General features: G+C 40.6%; 7 protein-coding genes across 7 annotated transcripts; 2 read left to right on the forward strand and 5 right to left on the reverse strand.

The window, feature by feature from the left end:
* Window positions 1-1,776: 1,776 nt before the first annotated feature.
* On the forward strand, window positions 1,777-2,718 carry BEWA_001180 (hypothetical protein; the record flags this gene model as incomplete). The annotated part of the gene is made up of 6 exons (XM_004830320.1): window positions 1,777-2,024; window positions 2,060-2,088; window positions 2,128-2,234; window positions 2,270-2,399; window positions 2,440-2,616; window positions 2,656-2,718. The coding sequence occupies exons 2-6, from the start codon at window positions 2,083-2,085 to the stop codon at window positions 2,716-2,718; spliced, it is 483 nt and encodes a 160-aa protein (XP_004830377.1). The 5' UTR covers window positions 1,777-2,024; window positions 2,060-2,082.
* A 59-nt stretch (window positions 2,719-2,777) lies between these two features.
* BEWA_001190 (hypothetical protein) lies at window positions 2,778-4,354 on the forward strand (the record flags this gene model as incomplete). The annotated part of the gene is made up of 6 exons (XM_004830321.1): window positions 2,778-2,793; window positions 2,834-2,871; window positions 2,980-3,043; window positions 3,078-3,192; window positions 3,318-3,808; window positions 3,843-4,354. The coding sequence occupies 6 exons, from the start codon at window positions 2,778-2,780 to the stop codon at window positions 4,352-4,354; spliced, it is 1,236 nt and encodes a 411-aa protein (XP_004830378.1).
* Window positions 4,355-4,377: 23 nt separating this feature from the next.
* Window positions 4,378-5,274, reverse strand: BEWA_001200 (hypothetical protein; the record flags this gene model as incomplete). The annotated part of the gene is made up of 1 exon (XM_004830322.1): window positions 4,378-5,274. One exon carries the CDS (start codon window positions 5,272-5,274, stop codon window positions 4,378-4,380), a length of 897 nt encoding a protein of 298 aa, XP_004830379.1.
* A 378-nt stretch (window positions 5,275-5,652) lies between these two features.
* On the reverse strand, window positions 5,653-7,288 carry BEWA_001210 (hypothetical protein; the record flags this gene model as incomplete). The annotated part of the gene is made up of 7 exons (XM_004830323.1): window positions 5,653-5,750; window positions 5,785-6,010; window positions 6,073-6,239; window positions 6,275-6,470; window positions 6,504-6,581; window positions 6,734-6,910; window positions 6,947-7,288. The coding sequence occupies 7 exons, from the start codon at window positions 7,286-7,288 to the stop codon at window positions 5,653-5,655; spliced, it is 1,284 nt and encodes a 427-aa protein (XP_004830380.1).
* Window positions 7,289-8,472: 1,184 nt separating this feature from the next.
* BEWA_001220 (thioredoxin peroxidase 1, putative) lies at window positions 8,473-9,425 on the reverse strand. The gene is made up of 3 exons (XM_004830324.1): window positions 9,315-9,425; window positions 8,723-9,075; window positions 8,473-8,654 (listed from the first exon to the last, which is right to left on the reverse strand). The coding sequence occupies exons 1-3, from the start codon at window positions 9,409-9,411 to the stop codon at window positions 8,508-8,510; spliced, it is 597 nt and encodes a 198-aa protein (XP_004830381.1). The 5' UTR covers window positions 9,412-9,425; the 3' UTR covers window positions 8,473-8,507.
* Window positions 9,426-10,314: 889 nt separating this feature from the next.
* Window positions 10,315-10,896, reverse strand: BEWA_001230 (signal peptide-containing protein; the record flags this gene model as incomplete). The annotated part of the gene is made up of 1 exon (XM_004830325.1): window positions 10,315-10,896. One exon carries the CDS (start codon window positions 10,894-10,896, stop codon window positions 10,315-10,317), a length of 582 nt encoding a protein of 193 aa, XP_004830382.1.
* Window positions 10,897-11,316: 420 nt separating this feature from the next.
* On the reverse strand, window positions 11,317-11,862 carry BEWA_001240 (hypothetical protein; the record flags this gene model as incomplete). The annotated part of the gene is made up of 1 exon (XM_004830326.1): window positions 11,317-11,862. The coding sequence occupies one exon, from the start codon at window positions 11,860-11,862 to the stop codon at window positions 11,317-11,319; it is 546 nt and encodes a 181-aa protein (XP_004830383.1).
* Between the last annotated feature and the right edge of the window lie 97 nt (window positions 11,863-11,959).

Here is an 11,959-nt window from a genome sequence, read left to right on the forward strand (position 1 = left end):
TCTATAGAATATCCATAATCGGCTTTTATGATCTTTTAAATCGCTCAAAATGTACCTACGAAGATTTTGTTAGACATGTATAAATGTTGATGCTAGAAAAGCCTCTCGTGTAACCCTAAGTGGAATGCACTAGGAACCCCTATATATTAAATTATTATTCTTTAAAACCTGAATAGTTGCTTTATTATGATCTTTATACTCCCCTCAATTCAGTGAAAGTTGTATTACTTTTGTCCTTACAGAGCTTTAATTCACAAGTTTAGACGCTTTAATGGATAGGGTTTGCTCTAGTTTGCGCATAATTAAGGTGTTTGTACAGTGCCTTTCATGAGAATGACAATCTCTGACCTAAATCCATGGAATAACTTTGTAACTCGCCACGGATACGTGTGTGATATTTTAGATTCATAATCGCTGGTAGGTCTAAAGGTTCCCAAAATCTGCAGAGTAAGAAGCTGAATATCTACTAGGGTAATGTAGAATAACCTACACCCGGGACATTTTAACTAGTTGATTCATAATAGAATGCATAAATTTAGATTCCTGCAATGGCTCAACTTTTGGTTCAACTTTGTATTCCTTTGAAAAATATGGCCGAGTTTTCAAGACAATAACCTTATCCGCTACATTATCATAGACATGGCACCACTCTGATAGTTTCCGTCAATGTATCAACAAAAAGGAAGTTGCATGCACAAGTTTTTCAAACGTTGAAAGATGAAACTACAGGCTGCATAATCTTCGAAAAAACGTTTCAGTCACTCACAATTCTTATACTATTAAAGTGTGGGTACTAAAATGTTTGTAATATCGTCACAATCGATTTGTTTTGTCTTATGATGGGGTCTATTACACAATATGTCCGTGGACCGATTGTGTTACACCTGCATGCGTTGCATCATAATCGAGGAAATGATGGATATGGATAGTATTTGTATCAAAATCTTGTATAAAACTCATGGACTGGGATACATGGGTTTAATATGTACTACAGAGACACTGTGACATTTGCAGATTTTTAGATAAAGTGGATCCCGATAGTCTCTCTATACTAAAGTACATTTAAAATGGCATTTTTATTTACTTTTAATCTCTATTAATCTAATAAAAATGACAAATTCCCTGAACACTGGAAAATATTTGACTCTTGCTTAGTACAGTTGCCACTCTTTTTCCAAAGTAACAAAGTTGTTTGTGAATATTTTATAACGAGTAAAGCTAATAAAACAATGGGAGAGTGTATTGCCACCAGATTACCAAGATTTACGTACTAATGCATGACATTTTATAGAGCAAGAATAAAGTAATGTTGCAAGTAAAGGGAGAAAATAGTCCACTAAATTCGTCTAGTTTTCAAATCACTTGTGTAACAAACGTGTTTGATCTGATGGAAATCTGCTAGGATGCTTTGTTTGCCCTTAAGTCCCCTTTTAATAGTACCAGACAAGGCCCTTTAGAGAAGAGTACTCACTCCATTATAGTTGTTCCTACGGCATTCTCCCGAGTAAATGTTCTTCAGGTAGCTAGCTCTTCATAATATTGTCCATAGGGCCTGAAGTGTCTCTACTACAGAGGAATAATGCAAGAGATGTTTCCAGTTTACCTCGTCTAACGAATAAACCACGATTATTCTCAATCCTTCTGCGGCCCAAAAGATCTCTTAAGATGCCATCTACTAGTCTACGAGTCTGTAGTCTTGTAAAACCCCCAAATCTCAGGTTGGAGAATGGCGTGGTATTCCCCCTCCATTCTCTTCCTGAATGGATCTACACATTTGCAGTTTCCGTTGATGTCGTGATACATGGTCACTTACTTTGTGATATTCGCCATTTTATCGCTCAATGTGTGCTGTGATTTTCTGAAGGACGTGCAGGATTCCGACCTGTTGATCGTCAAGGGTAAGATTTGCGATTAGTGCACAAACTGGGCACTCGTGCTCACAGACAATTTGTATTCTATGAAAATTATGGATCCATAAGACACGATATGTGTAGATGCCTCGATAAACTGCAAGGGAACGACCGGTACGTTGACTGTGTGTAGATGATGAATGTCGCAGGGCAAGGCGACGTTGGAGCGGCCATGGAGGTTGGATTCTCAGACTACATCTTAATATATGGACGTCAGGAATGCAAGAAGGGACAGTTTGACGCTTTTCAATTCACAGGGAGCGGACTGAAGATTTGCAGCGATTTTGACATTTTATCTGCAGCTCCTCTGAAATCTTCACCTGGGTATGCCTTTAGTAACGCAACGAGAACTTTTACAGGAGTTACGCGGTGCTACACAAGAGAGCGTTCGAATCGCTTGGAGCTCAGGTGGCCCTTAACGAAGACTTTGAGTGCTCTGGAATCGCCACAAAGAGGGACTCTGACTCTCTGCAGAAGCTCATACAAGAGGTAATGTCCATTCCTTGCACATTTGCATCCATTCCATTAGGTTGACCATGGAAGTAACGTATCTCTAAGTCTCCTCGGGGATTCCTTCAAGGCAACTCAGTGTTGGACGCCAGAAAAGAGGACCAAGAAGCGAGGGAATGTAATTCTGCTAAACGTCAAGGGAATAACGCCGAGGACCATAAAAATCAAGACTAGGCAGTGTTTTATCAACGGATCGGTAAGATTTTGCATAACCCATAACACTCACAAGCTACAGATACAACCTGACGACTACAATAAAATTTACTTTGCCGGTGACGTGATCCCCGCGTCACTATAATCCTAGTTGCCTAAATTTTACTACCATCCTATTCATGAGTTAATTTAAAGATTTTTATAATGGTAAAGCTAAAGAGTACGTTTCTAGTCTGAATTTGTGACATTTAACGCTACAGAGACATCCAAAAGGCAGGAACTCTCGAGAAAGTACAATGTAAGTCTCCTCACTCACTATTTGCACTGAATTTTGGTCCAAATATGGCTAAATTGCTCGCTCCAGCGAAGAACTCTGATACATGAGCATTTCTGACTACCTTTACAGATCCAGCGCATGGTATCGGCGCACAAGAAAAAGATTCGCAAACTGGCCAAGAAGGGTGAACACAGTAAGTTTCCATAGTGCCCATAACAGCGTCTCAGTTGTTCCAAAGAGGAAGATTCCAGAGATTCCAAACTGCATATTCAAAAAGGACATCCTTGAGAACTTGAAGAGGAGCAAGGAGATTGTGGAGAAGAATAAAAAGGCTAAAAATGGGTACGTTTTCCTTCCGCTCTCCATGCGGTCTTAGGGAGCCAGGACAAGTATGAAGTCTACAACTTGGTGGAGAAAAGCAACGTGGTTATCTTCGTGCTTGATATTCGCGATCCCCAGAGCTATAGACAGCCAAAAGTTGAGGAACTTGCAAAGCAACTTGATAAGAAAATTATATTCCTTCTAAACAAGGCCGACCTGGTTCCAAAAAACGTATGCCTTGAGTGGCTCGAGTACTTTAGGGCATTTTATCCTACTCTCATTGTAAAGACTAGACTGGCAAACTATGGACGTTTTAATTTTTTCAATGTTGGAAACACGCAGGATATTCCAGAGTATATTCTAAAGAGCTCATCTCATCTCATTGGAGTCACAAATTTGTACGACATACTCTCAAACTATTCCAGATGTGACGACTCTCGACAGAATATTGTTGTTTGCGTTGTAGGATATCCAAATGTCGGAAAGTCTAGTTTAATAAATAGCTTGTTGCTTTTGAAATCTCATAGAAATGTAAAGGGTCACAAGAGACTGAATACAATATCTGCAGAGTTTGGATCGACAAAAAAGACACACTGCAACCAGATTGACAAGTATATTCAGGTTTATGATACTCCAGGTAGGTAATACTATTTCCGATTATTATGCAACAGGTATTATTTACAATGACACTGGAAATCGTATAACGATATATAATGAAATCAGCAAGGGTGGGATTAGTGATCCTATTGATACATTTTCGAGGCTTTTTAGACATATTCAGAATAATGAATATGTATCGCGAGTTTTAAATCGACAAGCCAGCTCCAGCTCTGGCCAATCGCAGGACGTGGATATGGAACCCCAAGGGGTTGATCATTGTATGATATTTCTTTCAAACTTTGCTATTATGAGGGGAAAACTTAGAATTGGTTCTCCTGATTTGAATGCAGCTGCAATTTGTTTTTTCGAATCCCTTTCCAAGGGCCACCTTCAGTATTTTGCATTACCAAACGTGGACGGATTACACCTCGTGGAGTTCAAAAAGGCGCAAAGGGAGGTTCACGAAAAGGAGTTTAAATATACGAGAGAGAAGCCTCCAGAGAGCAAGCTTGGGATATTGAACAAAAAGAGGAAAAAGGAGGCAAAGAAGATGAGAAAGCTCATGGATAGTTTAATACATTAGATATCGTATACTTGATATAACAATTATCTTGAAAGGAATGGCAACTTGAAAGTTAGAGGGTATGTCCGTTTGTGTTCATGCCTATGCGAATGGCGATGATAGTGTCTATGCAAGTGTAGTCTCATTCCAGTTCCTTTAGTCTTCGACTCATATACTATTATTGTCAGCACTATAATGTTTTCTGCTGATTTGTATAGTCTTCCTACTGTTTCGTCTATTACTTTTAGCAATATGTTGCACTCTTGGCTTACTAATGGTCTAGTTCTTGACATGGCATCCAGAATTGCTACAGTTTGTCTGACGGTATCAAAGAATTGTGTACCAGGCACGGTACTTTCAATAATTTTTTTGATAGACTCTATAGTATATTCGGCTGTTACTTGTGTAACACCTGCGGATTTGACAATAACATCCGTTAAAGCAGTTCTAACCGTCTTAACTATCGTTTCACCGAAGACTTTTTCCGCTGCCTTCTTGATTGCATTTCCTGATTCTTCATCAATAAATGATACCCAATATGCACTCATACTAGCAGCTTCCTTAATTGCGTATGCTGCCGTTATTTTGTGCTTCACAGTTTCAAGTTGCTCTATAACCATCTCAACCATGGATCTTAATCCATACGATATAGCATTAACAACTTTAACTCCATCGGAGTCTACAGTACCACAGATATAGTGTATAAACAATACAACAAGCAGAGCCGAAACTGTGTTTGTAACATTTTCTAGAGTTTTGAAAGTGTATACTACAGAGGTATCCTTAGGACTAGTACTCCTTTTCCTTCTCCCCCTTTTTTGTTCTTTGCCACTTTCATCACCTGACAGCTTATTTATAAGCTCAACTATCTCTTCCAGTATCTTTGTGACATCCTTGATGTTCTTCTCAATTTCACCTTTGGCTTCAGTTTCAGTAGTCATGCTGGGTAGATGAAAGAATCTCTATATACCTTATTCCTAGTGTATGTTAGAGACGATTCCAGTTTTTTCAGGAACCGTAGATGTAGAAGGACGGGGTACAATCAATGAATGCTCAGTAGAACGCTATTCAGAGATTCATGGTGTACCAGATGTTATTCTCATGATGGAAGGACTTTGTGGAAAATCTCTTCCACAAGATACCAGAGTGAAGAAGACAATTGAGTGAATGAACATTCCAGGTACCTAACCCCATGAAGCATAAATTGTAGGCTTTTTAAAACAAATCTCACCATGTGAGGAGACAAAAGAGTTCCACTGGAACATCTTGTGGAATGTTTGCCTGTGGCTAGCAGCCAATCGGCCGCAGAGGGTGTGATCCTAGACTCGACATTCATTCCTTTCATCAGACTTTTTAACCGTGTTAATTTCAGTGCTTTCTAGCTTTACTCGCTCTCGAATATACGCTGCGTCAGAGCCTGTTACGGTGATATTGCCGAAAGGTGGACTTACCGAACGAGAAGCATATTAATACGTAGAGAAAAAGGGAGACCAAGAGTGTGCCAACATTGACAATAAAGAGTGCATTTCTCAGTGCGATTGCATTCCTTCTTACATGTTCCACAGGGGCATCCGCCAAGTTGATCCTTATCGGTCTGTAGCCGTAAATTCGCTCCGGTATAGCTCCCATTAAGGTTGAGAAGGTCAGACCACTCCCAATTCCAGCAATGCATCTACTCTGTAGAAAAGTGGTATAATATGCCTTGTAGACTTACAACTGAAATGGCGGCGCTCTGATACTCTGGCATTGTAACCTCCGCGATCCACATAGTAAATGGTGAAAAGTGTTGTTCCAGTTATGAATAGAAAAGTTGTCAGCAACGGCTCAGCACTTTTTCCATAGTCATCCAAAACTAGGAAGAGAACCATAGAAATTGCAAATAGTCTCAAAACCGTGCAAATGATCCCTAGAGAATAGTGTGAATAAAGAGCAGATTCCTACCGAAGAGTATCCTTCCATAATTTGGTGATTTCCTGTGGCAGTATTCTGTAGCAACGCCTCCAAGAGCGCCACCAATTGCGGAACCTATAATTACTAGACCAGTGAATAATCCTGCCTTAAAATCAGACAATCCCGTGTGTTGAAAGTATAACGTTAGAAAGGAAAGGGAAATGAATGGTCCGTCGGTGAAGTAGCACTAGAGAAATTTGTCTAAAAGTGAACAACTTACCAAAAAAGAGAACGAGTTTTGATGTTTTAGTCGAGAAAGATTCACGGAGATTATCCGAGATGTATGATAACAAACTGTCTACAGATAATTTAGTGGAAGTATTTCCTCCAGAAGTGTCCTTGGATTCCTTCCGATTGAAGTTTGGCATTAACGAGTAATGGTGATAGAAGGATGCAGGAGATTCCATATGCGCGTGCACATATTCTCCAGCCGTAGATCCCAGAGAATACCTTTGGGGATAATTTAGTTACAATAAGTGAACACACTAGCCTAGCTACAGATGCTACAGAGTATAAGATCCCAAATGCGATTCCAAGGCCAACATTCATCATCCTGACCACATATATCTGAGTGGAAGGAGTAACACTTCCAATTGTGGCTCCGTTTATTACACGCACTGCCAACATCTGTGGACTTGTGATGATGTTATACAAGAGACTTACCAGTCCAAAATTTGAGATGGTACTCAGCACCATTGACAGCAGACCAGAGAGGAATATTGCCAGCATAAGTATGTATTTCATCTCAAATAAATCGCATAAAAGCCCCCAAACCGGGATGAATGCGACTGCGGATAGTTCCTCCACCATGGTGAACCTGGACAGCATCTCCGGCGAGAATCCCAGCGATACCTCCAGACCCCTCATTGATGAGAACAGGAACTGGAGATTAAAGTTTTCTACAAACACCGCCAAGTTTATTAGCGAGAATACAAACTTTTGTTTGTGGAAGACTTCCAGTCCTCTCTTTGGAGACTTGGAAACGGCACTACCGCTATCTTCCATTGCGATACTACGAACACCTATGCCATGATTCTGAGTAAGTTCCGAAAGAGAAGAGTTATTCAACCTCCTATGGGGGCGAGTTGGCTTCCGTCTACTTTTGGATAGGAATGAAAAATTTAGGGCACACATTCGTCTTTTCATTTATCAAGATGATAGAAATGTGTTTAAAGCTCTCGATGTTACCAAGGAAGGTTTGCTGCCATAGACACGCTCTTCATGGAGCTATTCCTTTAAGCCATTATTCCATATTCTGGACATGTGGAAGACAGTGAGTCATTACTCCCTGAATTTTACCATATTATAGAATTTGATAGTAACTGTCCACTTGTACACATTTGTGATTCTACCACAAAACTGAAGAAACTCTCGTTTTTGGAGAGGGAGTACAAGTTAGAGGTTATTTATGCCTAAAGTTTATAATTTTGGGTAATATGAATGTCTATCATTTGTTTAGGAAAATAGACACTCTTTTGTTGACTCATGATCCTACTCTTGTTCCTCTGCACACTCCTGATTCAAGGGTACCATTATGAGTTAAGCTCCTCCCTCTTGTACAGCGTAGAGACCACCATCGAGTCTAATGTACTACCAAGAGTCTAGACTAGCATTAATGTGGAGGATCGAGTAGGTAGCGAATATGGTATAATTACGGAAAGCGAATGGACAAAAGGTACTACTAGTACATGTATCAGTCAGGGATGACAAGATGAATGAGATTAAAAGAATCCATAGTCTCAGAGATGGCGCCTAGACTCCCATGGTATGTTTCAGGGACGAGTCTATGGCCCTGTGAACCTGCATGCAACCCTCCAGAACACTTGTAATTCCAATTCAGAAGTTACCCAGACACATTTAAGGTTACCCGTGATCCTACTCATTCTCCTCTGACTATCACTGTTTCAATTGTGCCATTTTGAATCAAGCTCTTCCCTCCTCCATAGTATAAAGATAACAAGTGAGTCAGATGCGGTAAGGTGATTCCATGATGGAAAGAAGCGGAGGAGTGAGTCCGCGCTCATTCCTATACTCCCTTAGACGAGTATCAGGAAGAGCTCATTCCATTGGATTTATAACGGACTATTCATGCAGTAATCCCGGACGATGTATCCTTCACATCTTGGTATCCAAGTCGATTTGCATAATCGCCAAAACCATACTAATTGCACTAACTAGAAAAATGCATACAAACCAGTTATAAATTCAAACTTTGAAACTAATTCTATGCCAGTTTCGTGGTGAGGTGGGCAATGACCCCTTCGGTGGTGGGTGGCATGCTCTTCTCACCCAATTTCCAGTTTGCTGGGCAAACCTCTCCCTTGGTTTCAAAGTTTTGGAGAGCATCTACAAGCCTCAAGACCTCGTTTACCTGAATTATTATGAGTTTGCCGTATGGTAGCAGATTCCAGGACTAGTGGATTAGCATGCAAAACTTACATTTCTTCCGAGTGGCAAGTTGTTGACAAGTGAATGCTGAAGGACGCCCTTCTTATCGATCAAGAACAATCCTCTAAGTGAGATTCCGGCTTCTGGCATGAGTACGTCATAGAGGGTGGAGAGCTCCTTGGTGATGTCGGAGAGAATTGGGAACTTGACGTTTCCAATTCCGGCCTTGTCCCTTGGGGTGTTTCTCCATGCCAAATGAGCGAACTTGGAGTCGACAGAGCATCCCAAAATCTGAACATTGCGGGCTTCAAACTGAGCAACGGCGTCGTTGAAGGCTACAATCTCAGTAGGGCAGACAAATGTAAAGTCCAATGGGTAGAAGAAGAGACAGACGTACTTCTTGCCTAAGGAATGATGTATGGGATGCTAAAAGTCATTTCCAGCCAGGAGTGATGCTTAATGGGACGTAGAGAGTGGGTGCGATCTGGAAGGACGCGACACTCGCGAAATATCCATCCTTAGCCCTTCTCTGGTTTCCGCCAAATCTCTGCCATTCTAGTGGCGCATCAAATCCCCATTCCTTCATTTCCTGGTTGATTACCGATCTGCCGGTGGCAAACCTGCAGGTGAACTGGAAACTTACCGAGGTAGTCAGAGAGCGAAATTTCCTTGAAGGAGCCATCTGGCATGACTGCCTCGCATTTGAACAAAGGGGCTGGTAAACCAACGCGCAAACTCATCTTTAGCTTTTCACAAAAACCTTTTAGTGTATAACTCACTTGGTAGGCGCCACCCACACCACATACACCACAAGCGTGCGGCGGCGAGATTCCTGCGAATATGCGGAGGCTCCCGGGCTTGTTGCCCTGTGTGTCGCGTTTTTCTGTGAATTAATGCAGAATCTGTCGGTGTATCAATAGGGTGAGCTTGCTAATCGATGGATTCCTGGTTACAGCAAACTCCGCTCATTTTCTGGCATATATGCTGGAAAACGACCACATGTGCATTGAAAATTTTGTTAAATGCATATGACACCTAAATGTACTCGCTGAACTAGTGGAATCTACTCATGGGTGTAGGCTGCACATGCCCGGTCTGTGCCCGTAGTGACCCTAGACATGCACACAGTTTCAGAAAGTATGGCTATACACAAGGATGGGAATGTGCTCGCATTGTCCTGTATGTGTAAGGAATCCAGACTTTTGATGAGCTAGGGACCCCTGCCAAACTCCCAGAAGCGATTGCTAATCTCTCAATCCTCTTGTTTTTCTCCGACAAAATTCCCATTTCCATACCTACTCATATTGTCCATTCATGGATATGACCATTGATCCGACCATTTGGTCGAGTAGACAATTTTTGTCTTTACGTCCGACAGTCTCGGTCTTTTGTCAGCTATAAGAGGGTCACATGTTTATTCTCTATTGCCTCGAGCAATTGGCCATAATTTTGGCTGTTACAGGTGTGCATGCATTTATTATCTTCATCGAGTGACTAATCTGCCTAGTGACTTTGAGAGTTACGAATTATTTCTAGAACAAACTTAGCCTTTATGTCTACCATTTGTGAGTATAAATGGAAATTTTTAAATAAATAGCACACACGAAAATATGAATTATTACCGAGTAGTGATAAATTCCGGACTACCAACTGTAGATCGTTATGATAGCAATCACGTAGGAGATTGCAGTTAGGGCCACTTCCGAAGAACTTTCAGTCATTTTGTTTAAAATTTCTGAATGAACCTGTATAGTTGGATGCGAATTCTGATTTGATGTTTGATTGTTCGGTTTTATGGAATTCGCAGAATTATCCGGTACATCCACAGAATGCTTCAGCACTTCCACTTTGAAGCCTCCGTCTTTTGATATGCCCTTTTCCCAGCCGTTTGGTGTTTTATTATAAATTGTTTCAACCTCACCGTGTGTTGTTATAACGACCGTATTTGCATTTAAGTTATCTACCGAAAACATTGAAGCTGCATTTTCTAAGGTTTTACCATCCCAAATAAGTTGGTCACCGTCCATCAGCTTTATTACAATGTTTCCAGGTGTTGAAAGATACCTAGTGTAAGAAATTCCATTCATCTCCAAAACCTGCATATTGAACAGAGATTTGTCAATCTTCCTAATGTCAACATCTATGGGTTTCGGGTCTCCCAGATAGCATGAAGCGATAGTAAGCAAGATATATAAAACAGCGATAATCATTTCATTATCTGACATCTTGCGGGTTTAAAATATTCTACTAATGCTATAGGGACATTACCGGATCCAAATCAATCAATTTAGTCGTAAATCTAGGTTTATATATGATCAAATAGTTGCTACATGGTACTGGAATGATGCACTTGGTGATTTTCTGTTTGTATAAATCATGTGGGCCATCTAGGAGACATGTCTCGGTCTTATCAAGCTGTGTGTCCCACATTATATTCACAATTTTATTTGGTATAGTACCCATATTGATATGTATATTTACCATAACACAGATATTTACAACCTTTAAATTTGCCAATTTAGCAACTTTATTAGGCCTGGCATTCCCGAACCCAGTAAAGATGATGACCCTTGAAAGGTGAACGGCAGGTACTCACAATTTGGTGATAACATGTGGAACAGTTCCTCCGGTCAAAGTGTGACGTCCTAAAAGAGCGTCTGGTACAGGATGGACAGACAAAATGTTAGTGTAGGGAAGGAGAATCCATTAGTAAAGCATGACATCTCATCATCCATGAACTTTGAATTACTCAAGCGGAACCCACGGGTTCTACGAAAGTTTGGTCTTTCTTTGTTAACGACTTTTGCCAGACTTTCAGCATTAATCCTAAAGTTCAATCCCTCATTTTCGAGCCTTTTCCAGCAAAAATTGGACTTTCTCATGCAAATGACATCTTTTGAAGTCAACAATATTATCATCTCCAGGTCATCCCTGACAATGAATGATGTAACTGAGGAGTCTGTTTGGTCGCTATACCATACTTCATATCCATCATCTAGCACCGTACATAGATTTTCTGATTCCCCTATGCTGTACTTTTTGAAATGAAATCCATTCATATGAAGATCTTCTACCAAAAACTTGTTAGGATCAATTCTCTTGATGTCGACCTCAACTGGTATTTTCTCCATAGGAGTTTCATACCCAAAGTATACCCTTACTATATTCAGTAAATTTGCCAGGATCTTCATTTATCTCCAGAATCTATCCTTTACGACTTTGTATATTGATGAGCTAAGTGTTGGTGAGTACCGGTCTCCTAGAGACTTTTGGGGATAAAGAGAAATT

Source organism: Theileria equi, chromosome 3 (genome assembly GCF_000342415.1).
Source record: "Theileria equi strain WA chromosome 3, complete sequence".
Lineage (NCBI taxonomy): Eukaryota > Apicomplexa > Aconoidasida > Piroplasmida > Theileriidae > Theileria > Theileria equi.

Coding starts and splice junctions, on each gene's coding strand:
- BEWA_001220 (XM_004830324.1), bottom strand. CDS start 9,411: ATGAGTTTGCGCGTTGGTTTACCAGCCCCTTTGTTCAAATGCGAGGCA. Junction 9,076..9,314: donor TTCGCTCTCTGACTACCTCG/GTAAGTTTCCAG, acceptor ATCATTCCTTAG/GCAAGAAGTACGTCTGTCTC. Junction 8,655..8,722: donor ACTTGCCACTCGGAAGAAAT/GTAAGTTTTGCA, acceptor ATAATAATTCAG/GTAAACGAGGTCTTGAGGCT.